Below are 8,918 nucleotides of genomic sequence, written 5' to 3' on the forward strand. Positions count from 1 at the left end.
ATTTGAGCGTCAATGAAAACAGTGGTGCCTAACATCTCATAAATTTGGGTAATGATTCCTAGAGTGAATTCCATTAGTTAGCAAGTGAAAACATGAAAAAGAAGCAGGAACTCATGGAGTAGCTTGATTCTCTGAATGTCGACTTCTACCCTCCCAACATACTTGATTGTTGAATGTGAGCGGTGAGCCCTAGCATCTTGTAACTTTGGGGAACAATTTCTGGAGGGAATTCCATCAGTTTAAGACCAAGAATGTAAACATCGAACACAAACTGACAGAGAAACTTGTTTTTTTCAGGATGCACTTTTTCTACCCATCACAGAATGGGAAGTTGAATGTGAAGGGCCGAGCCCAGCATGTAAAAACTTTGAGTGGTAATTTCTGGAGTAAATGTTGTCAGTTAGAGGCTGAGAACATGAAGATTGACCAGAAACTTACTAGATATCTCAACTTTTTGGGGGTAGACTTCTGTGTCCCGTATAGACCTGATGTGAAATCGTGAAAATTTGGATGGTGAATCCTGGAAGCAAATTCTGTCACTTATAGGCCAACAAAACAGCAGATGTTGAGGAACAACTCACAGGAAGATGACATTTTCTGGTGGATGGCAACTGTCTGCTAAATCGAGTGTCGAATGTGAACAACAGGGCATAATGAGGTGATGGGCAGCAACACTCACAAGCAAGCTGGGAGGTGCTGGGCTCCAGTGACCTTCATGCGAAGTGTAGTGACAGTGGGTAGAGTAGAGGCCGAGATCAGTGGGTGCATGATCAAGGCATGCTGAATCTGTTATGTAACACATAAAGCAATGTAAGGATCTGGCAACTGTCTCTCAATGGGCAAAAGACTATCTTTTTTGAGGCTTGCAATGGTTTCGCAACACACGGGAAAATATTTTGGCAGGGGAAATCCATGGTGTTGCATTCAAAAGAAAGTCGTACCAGAGAAAAAGACAGTTTCTGCTAGGGTCTTGGCACAATTTGGGCAACAGAGCAAATGACAGGGATGATCTCATACATATTAAATGCCAAGCTCCAGGGCCCCCTACTGTCAGCATGAGGCTGAAGCGTGTTGTGCATCCTTTCAAGTATAAAGCTGCACCATCAGATTCCATAACACCCATCAACCAAAACATTCATGCCAATTGTCCCTCTCAAGCTGCAAGTCTGCCAGTTGCCTGTTTTCCTCTCCTCTTGCATTCAAGCATGATTGTTACACATCAACAATGGCCCCAATGATCTCAGATGTTGACCCTGCTGTCGTGGTCATGGCCCTCACTTGCAAAGCCTCAAATCCTCTTCTGCAACCAATTAGGTGAGTTGTATGGCATGAGTTTCTCATGTTTCCATATTCTTGTATTTCCGTATTTCTGTACAATGCAGCCAACATACCATGCAATGTGATTTTTTTAGAATAACTTCCCCTTCCTCCTGCCCTCCCTCTCCTCCCCCTCCTGCACTTTTGTTCTTTCAGGCTTGGACTTTCATTTCTTCAGACAGGACTTGTGCAAAGGGTCACCACTTGCATTCAGGTTGGTTCCAAGGGACCATGGAGTTTGTACAGCATGCTGTCACACCTTTCTTCCTTCCCTTCAGTGCGGATGTCCTCCCCTTCCATAGTGCCGCTGACCAGTTCTGAGTACAGTGTAGCAGCTGTGTATGTGGGATTGAGTGTTTGCCATTGTGCAAGCCTTTTGTGTGTTATGTGCTTTGGGGGGGTACATGGCTATATATTTAGAGTGTGCTCTATTCTCATCTGAATTCCTGGCGCTTTCTCCCTTCTGGGTTGCCGCCACCCAGGGCCCTGGCCTCTTGGCGAGATCACTCAGCCTCATCACAGATCGGTCACACTTCCAGACCATCTCTTTCATTGGTTGCAGCTCTACTTATGACAATCTCAATACTAATTGAGTACTAATCTATGACTAAATTCACCTCTCATTTGATGCCAAGGGAAAGCTGATGTGAAAAATACAGATGTGTGGCAGATGGCTGACTGACCTCTGACTTCATGTGATTTTCCTTGACTTCACTTTTTACTGAGTATCAGTGGCCACTGTTCTCTTCACATGTGTTCTTTGAAGTGTATTCACCAAATGGTAGATTGTGTTATATCTGAATCTTGAATGAATATTATAGACAGCCTTTGATCATTCACTGGTGGTACTGGCAAGACAATTTGCAGGCAAGACTGGATAGGGTAAATGACTGAACAGTCATACTAGCTCATGATTTGGGAAGACTGAAAAAAGACTAATGAAACTTATTCAACCTAGGCAGATGTAAGGCAGTGGCTCCAAGTCTGAAGGTAAAAGATAGGATAGCCACTTCCTATCTGAAGAGAAAATACAGTCTCCACTAATGTCATAGACATGACATGACAGCAAATGTGTACATGCAACAATGGCAAAAAGTCAACTGAACTCAATCCTTCAACCATGTGCCCATGATCCTTTACATAGTCAAGGAGACTTTAAACAAACTCAATATCAGAAAAGCAGACTACAAACTTTTGAAGTGAAAAAAGCAGACATTACAAACTTTTGTAGTCTCAAAAAGGGGACACTACAAACTTTTGTAGTGAAAAAGCAGACATCAGTAAAATTTGTAGTCTATGTCTGAGTTTTGTAGTCTTTTGTTATGTTTTCTAGTCCATTAGTAAATTTTGTAGTCTGCCAGAGTCAATTTCCCATTTAGGTTATACACCTTCCTTTTGGGGTCAATTTTCCCATGATACAACTATTGTAGCCCCATCTATTAGTTTTCCAAATGTGTTGAAATCATGTTGTTGGATGATGTTTTCATGGAGAAAAATGCAAAAACAAAAAAAAACAGGAACCATGGAATCTGTAAAATCCTTACAAAATATGTGTTAGCATGGTATGAAGCAGAGAGGAGAAAAAGACCTCGCTCACCCAGCCCAGATGATCACGGCAAAGGCGTGCAGAAAATATCTGACAAAGGTACGTTGTGGTATTGCTGTGATGACGTGGCGTTGAGCTCATTGTCAAGCCTGTTGAGCAGATAAGCAGCCTCATAAGAGGCTGCAGAAAGGAAGACGTGAAGAGGGTGAGAGCAAGCGTGGGGCTGTTGGGAGTGAGGAAACAAGGGCTAAGTCTCAAAAAGGTAGGAGTTCCGAATTCCTAGGTCACTTACTAATCGTCTTTGTTGTGATCACAGCAGCTACCTCCAACTCTGACATCCACAACAACGTCCACAACAGTGCATGCTACCTACTATATTTCTATCTTTCTATGAATATCACAATTTGTCCACAGGTACAAAACTTCCGACAAAGGGCAAGCCGACCCCAAAGACCAAGAAAACCAACCCGATTGAGGCTGATGACTCAGACGATTCATCGATCTCATCTCTTTCCGATGGCAGTCAAGGGCGCTTAGGGAAATCAGACAGTGACGATGAAGATGACAATGATTTCGATGTTGCATGGATGACAGATAGGGAGTTCAGGCAGATGTTCAACAGAGAGGTGCTGTTTTTCTTTCTTGGACATGCTCTTAATTTGAAGCCCTTTGCTGTAGCTCCCCCAGGCTGCTGATGCAGCTTCGTTGTTTGACAACGATGATGACATCGAAATCGCCACTAGCCGGCGAGGGTCCAGCTCTGAAGCTTCGCGCCCCCCCACATCTGATTCCAAAGGGTTGTTTGATGATCCAAACGATTCAGGTGAAGAGGAGGTTGATGAAGACGACACCTCACCTGTAGTGGCTACTTTGATGTATCAATTACCCTAACTAACCATTTACCTGATGCATCAATTCCCCTAACTGCCCAGCCTGCTAGCTGGCTACCAGGAAACATGTACAGTAATTGGCAGCCTTGCTGTCTGCTCGTCGCCATCAGGGTCTTCCTCACTGCTGTCAGGGTCCTCCCTCTCTCATCGTCCCCCGCTTCCCTTGCCGCCGTTAGGGTCCTCCCTTGCCGCCATCAGGGCCCTCCCTCTCATCATCCCCTGCACCCCCTCTCATCGTCTCCTGCCCCCCCTCGTCATTGGCCTTGCCGATGTCAGGGTCCTCCCTCTCTCATGGTCCCCTGCCCCCTGCCCCCCTCGTCATTGCCTCTCCCATTAGTTGCCGTCCCCTCGTCCCCTCGTCATTGACGTCTTCATGGCCTTTGTTGTGTTCATGCCCGTTGTCGTCTTCCACCCTCTCGTCGTTGTCGGCGTGCTCGTCATCGTCCTTGCCTTTGTTGTGTTCATGCCCGTTGTCATCTTCCACCCTCTCGTCGTTGTCGGCATGCTCATCGTCATGCTCGTGGTTTCTGTATCTGGCGATGTTTCTTGGCTTCGTACTTGGCGTTCCTGGCTGTCGCCATGCCATCGTCTTCATGCCCTTCGTCGTCTTCCGCCCCCTCGTCATTGTCGTCATTGTCGCCCTAGTTGTTGTCCTCGCCGTTTCTCGTGCTGTGTCTGGCTCGTCGTCGTCCTCGCCCTTTATCGTGCTGTGTCTTATGTGTCTGGCTTCATCCTTTTGGCATGCCTGGTGTTCTTCTTGGCTTTGTTCCTGGCTTCGTACTGGGCATACCTGGCCATCGTCTTCATGCCCTTTGTCGTCTTCCGCCCCCTCATCATTGTCGTCGTTGTCGCCCTAGTCCTTGTCCTCGCCGTTTCTTGTGCTGTGTCTGGCTCGTCGTCGTCGTCGCCCTTTCTCATGCTGTGTCTTATGTGATGTGTCTGGCTTCATCTTTTTGGCGTGCCTGGTGTTCTTCCTGGCTTTGTTCCTGGCTTTGTACTTGGCATGCCTGGCCGTCACCGTCCTCTTCAACTCGTTTATTCTTGTTCACCTAAATAGCCACTTTCATGCTATTTCATAGAGGGAATGAAAACGTACCATGTTGTGGCCGCCTGCTTTGAGAGTTGATGTGGAACAAGAGAACACAACGGCCTTGAGGTACTAAATGAATATACAAGAATAAAAATATGATTTGGTGAAGAAAAAGAAAAGACCCCGCTAAGACTTGCCCCCTCCCCCCACATGCATGAATGCCCTCAACTCCTGGGCGGATATTTTACTCACCAACTAAGTTCGCTAACGCCACTGAGACGTCTTCGAGACGTTCTGCCCAAGCCGACGTCGGTCCACAGGAAGCACCCCAGAAAAAAAGGGCGGCCATCACGCTTAGAAGGCCGTTTATTCCAGGCTTGGCGATGGGTGTCAAATCCTCCCCTGCAGACGCTGGCAGGAGACTACCCCANCATGCCAAAAAGTCTGCATTGAACTGGAGATCGAACTTACCCGCGTCCTTGAACGAGGGCCTCCAAGAAGGCCTGTGTGCATTCTTCAACCACTCCGCTATGCAAGGGGGGCGTTTGAAGCTGGAGAGGTTGGATTGTTTGTCCGCTGGTTTGAAGTTGTGCTGTTGTTCAAATGCCTCCCACAGGCCAACTAGTTTCAGCCATGCGAGGCCCAAGTCATGTGAATGAAGCATTGTCAAACAGGAGGTGAACCAAGAAGGGAGGGGGTTGGAGGAGCCACAGATGGGTGGCTGGGCAGAAACAGGCACAGTGGGCGACTTCACCTTCGAGATCGACGATTTTGTCAACGGCGCTGACTTGCTGCCTTGAGCTCCAGCGTTGGCCGTCGACCGGATCCTCTTTCCTTGTCCTACACGACTTCCCTTGGCAGAAGTGATGCCCCTCCTCTTTTTAGCCCCGCCCCTCTCACCCCCTGCACCAGAATCTACGATAGACGATGATGAAGCCTTCCTTTTCTTTCCAGAAACGGACTCCTCTTCGCGTGCGTCACTGGGACGAATAGGATCTGGAGAATGGGGAGGAGATCCGGGTAGGGAGGGTGGAGGAGATCCATGGGCAGAGAGCGGGGAAGCAGGGCGCAAAGGTACTGGGGTAGAAGGGCGTGGTGCAGAGTTGAGAGGGGCTGCAGCAGCAGCCGAAGGATCTATGTCCCAATCGGCCCCGTGCACGGAGACCTCGTTGCCCGTGAGCTGGGATAAAATGGGGTTGGAGGAAGGGAGGGCTTGAGCACGACATTCCGACTTGGCTGAGACAAGAAATGAGAAAACGTATGCAGAATATGGACGAATTGAACGTACTGTAGCATTTTCTAAGGTAACGGCCGAAGAGGGGGGTTATGACCTCTTGAAATCCTTCCCTCTCTGCCTGTCCAAAGTTCATACCCACTGGCCCTTTGATAGAGCCAGCATGCATGCTAAACAGAAGAAAGCCGAGAAATCAGCGCCCAGAACGAAGGCATTGAAAGCATGAACGTACCTGATTATGTTTAAACGACCTCCATCAGCAGGCTCAGGTCCACCCACAATTAAGGTGGCTTGCATGTTGGTGTGCACGTGAATGAGATCCAAAATGGGCTGGGCAAAAATCGGAAGGGCTGCAATGCACCTGAAATTATCAGAAAAAGAGTGATGGCACGGCTTTAGGCCAGTGGCTCACCTTTGTCGATCCTCTGGGTCTGTGGACGGGGGCGCAGACAACTTATTCTTCCACTCGTTCAACTTCTCGTCGCCCTCTTTCTTGGCCATTTCGATGTACTTCTTACGCTTGTCCAAGGGCAATGCGTTGAAAAGCGCCTTATTTATTCGTGTGCGCTCTGCAGCTTGCAGATTCTTCGGCAGCGGCTTGTAAATGTGTGCGTTGGTACGTGTCATTGATTTTCTGCTTGTTGACACGCCCCCACACGTTGTAGGTAATTGGAAGCCGAGGTTTTGAAATGCTGGCGCCAGTAAGCCGCGCCAGCATGATGATTGCGGGATTGTCGGTGTCGGGGAGCGAATCCTTGACTTTCCCTAAGTCGGGGACCTTCTTCTGCCGATAAGCGAGCCAACGCTTGATTTTCTGGGAGACAAAAAGGTGAGCGCCATGCAGATGATGAAAGAGAAGACGAAGCAAGAGTGGCCCATCATGTGACATGAGGTTCCAACTTGAAATCGGACTTACCTGTTTCTTCTTTTCGATAGCTTCCTTCGTCTGGTTGAACTTCAGCAGCTGGTTGGTGTACTCTTCCTCCGTCATCGTCTCCTTTTTGGGTGGCTCTAGTTCCTCGTCTGGCTCGTTATCGTTGACGCTGGCAAGCGTCTCTTCTGTCGGCTCTACGTTGTCCGCCAGGTCCACTGGATAACGTTTGAAGTATCGCCGCCAAAGGTCCAGAATGAAGTCGTCCTCTCTGTTGTTTACGACCGCCTTCGTGTACGCTGGCAATTCGCCCTCTAGAAACTTCAAGCGGCTTCCGGCGAAGCCACCAGGATTCGGCATCTGTGTAAGGTTCGGGTTGGTTAATCTGTCATCCAGGACGAAGCCCGTATGCTCACCTTTGCTTAGGTATGCTGATGACGGGCATGGATACGACGACATGCACAAAGAGAAGATTGACCAGAACGAAACGGGCGAGGTAGGTGAATTTGTTTGAACATTTTATTTCGAAATACTGGCAGGGCTTGTGTAGGGCTCAAGTTTCACCAATTTTTCACAACGCATGGCAACAATCAGGGCCCTTACACTTGGCCAGATTTCGTTGTTGGGACTAACAGTCACGAGGCTCCAAATGAGAAAGATCTAGCGGTAAGTTACCTGATTCTATCGCCTCCAGTTCCCGTGCTAAATCGATTTTTGGCCAGATTTCGTTGTTGGGACTAACAGTCACGAGGCTTCAAATGAGAAAGATCTAGCAGTAAGTTGCCCGATTCTATCGCCTCCGGTTCCCGTGCTAAAATCGATTTTATAAAGATCGATCGCCCCCAACATCTACTCCCACCAAACCACGATGAAATTGCCCTACAGGCCGTCGCCCACTGCTTTCTCGACGCAGTCCACCATGTCCTCGTTGTCGGACACGGTTTCTTCCCTTTCTTCTACAATTTCCCCTTCACCCTCCATTGCTTCTGCCCCCTCAACTCCCAAGAAGCAAGTTTCTTCAAACTTTAGCGGTTAGTAGCGACCCGCTTCCTTCGAACGAATTAACCAATGCTTCTCAGGCCACTACGTCTCGCCGGGTGCAGGTCTCTTGCTTCGTACGCCCCCCACCTTGCTTCGCTCCCCCCCCCCCTCAAAGCAGGGACCACCCCTTGGCTCGCCATTCAAAACAATCAAAAAAAAGAAAACAACGGCCATCACCATTGATGGTGGGTAGCCCTTGGTCATTTTACGCATTCCTCGACTAACGGATCCATTGAACGAACAAAGACCCCTTCGTCGAAGGTGGGGACGCAGCAATCGTGATTCAAACCAAGCACAGCATAAAGGCACTAGTGGCTACCACTATTTATGATTAATCTATGACAACTGTCCAAGAGCCATTGTGTATAATGCCACAGGTTTTATGAAAGGCATCTCATTAGGATTGCCCATCTATTTCATTCAATTTGTCACTGGAATCTTTCATAAGTTATAGGCAAGGATAATGAGATATCATGGGGATATTTCATTAGGCTCTTTGGCCCTTTCATTATCATTTCTGAGACTTTTCATTAGGATATTTCATTAGGCTGCTTCGCTTTTTCATTACCATTTCATAGAATTTTCATTAGGATATTTCATTAGGCTCCTTGGCACTTTCATTACCATTTCTTAGAATTTTCATTAGGATATTTCATTAGGCTCCTGCGCTTTTTCATTATCATTTCTTAGAATTCTCATTAGGATATTTCATTAGGCTCCTGCGCTTTTTCATTATCATTTCTTAGAATTTTCATTAGGATATTTCATTAGGCTCCTGTGCTTTTTCATTACCATTTCATAGAATTTTCATTAGGATATTTCATTAGGCTCCTGCGCTTTTTCATTACCATTTCATAGAATTTTCATTAGGATATTTCATTAGGCTCCTGCGCTTTTTCATTACCATTTCTTAGAATTTTCATTAGGATATTTCATTAGGCTCCTGCGCTTTTTCATTATCATTTCTTAGAATTTTCATTAGGATATTC

General features: G+C 47.2%; 5 protein-coding genes across 5 annotated transcripts; 2 read left to right on the plus strand and 3 right to left on the minus strand.

The window, feature by feature from the left end:
* Nucleotides 1-316: 316 nt before the first annotated feature.
* Nucleotides 317-717, minus strand: LACBIDRAFT_300212 (uncharacterized protein; the record flags this gene model as incomplete). Its single annotated transcript, XM_001890826.1, has 4 exons — nucleotides 317-381; nucleotides 439-520; nucleotides 582-618; nucleotides 680-717. 4 exons carry the CDS (start codon nucleotides 715-717, stop codon nucleotides 317-319), a joined length of 222 nt encoding a protein of 73 aa, XP_001890861.1.
* A 508-nt stretch (nucleotides 718-1,225) lies between these two features.
* On the plus strand, nucleotides 1,226-1,910 carry LACBIDRAFT_335918 (uncharacterized protein; the record flags this gene model as incomplete). Its single annotated transcript, XM_001890823.1, has 3 exons — nucleotides 1,226-1,314; nucleotides 1,413-1,531; nucleotides 1,738-1,910. The coding sequence occupies 3 exons, from the start codon at nucleotides 1,226-1,228 to the stop codon at nucleotides 1,908-1,910; spliced, it is 381 nt and encodes a 126-aa protein (XP_001890858.1).
* A 1,315-nt stretch (nucleotides 1,911-3,225) lies between these two features.
* Nucleotides 3,226-3,754, plus strand: LACBIDRAFT_300213 (uncharacterized protein; the record flags this gene model as incomplete). Its single annotated transcript, XM_001890824.1, has 2 exons — nucleotides 3,226-3,489; nucleotides 3,542-3,754. 2 exons carry the CDS (start codon nucleotides 3,226-3,228, stop codon nucleotides 3,752-3,754), a joined length of 477 nt encoding a protein of 158 aa, XP_001890859.1.
* Nucleotides 3,755-4,042: 288 nt separating this feature from the next.
* Nucleotides 4,043-4,671, minus strand: LACBIDRAFT_335919 (uncharacterized protein; the record flags this gene model as incomplete). The annotated part of the gene is made up of 2 exons (XM_001890827.1): nucleotides 4,043-4,460; nucleotides 4,544-4,671. The coding sequence occupies 2 exons, from the start codon at nucleotides 4,669-4,671 to the stop codon at nucleotides 4,043-4,045; spliced, it is 546 nt and encodes a 181-aa protein (XP_001890862.1).
* Nucleotides 4,672-4,802: 131 nt separating this feature from the next.
* LACBIDRAFT_335920 (uncharacterized protein) lies at nucleotides 4,803-7,333 on the minus strand (the record flags this gene model as incomplete). The annotated part of the gene is made up of 10 exons (XM_001890828.1): nucleotides 4,803-4,813; nucleotides 4,850-4,912; nucleotides 5,036-5,185; nucleotides 5,255-6,019; nucleotides 6,072-6,187; nucleotides 6,250-6,378; nucleotides 6,430-6,614; nucleotides 6,676-6,831; nucleotides 6,934-7,273; nucleotides 7,305-7,333. 10 exons carry the CDS (start codon nucleotides 7,331-7,333, stop codon nucleotides 4,803-4,805), a joined length of 1,944 nt encoding a protein of 647 aa, XP_001890863.1.
* Nucleotides 7,334-8,918: the final 1,585 nt, after the last annotated feature.

This window comes from Laccaria bicolor, genomic scaffold (genome assembly GCF_000143565.1).
Source record: "Laccaria bicolor S238N-H82 LACBIscaffold_190 genomic scaffold, whole genome shotgun sequence".
NCBI classification, from domain to species: Eukaryota; Fungi; Basidiomycota; class Agaricomycetes; order Agaricales; family Hydnangiaceae; genus Laccaria; species Laccaria bicolor.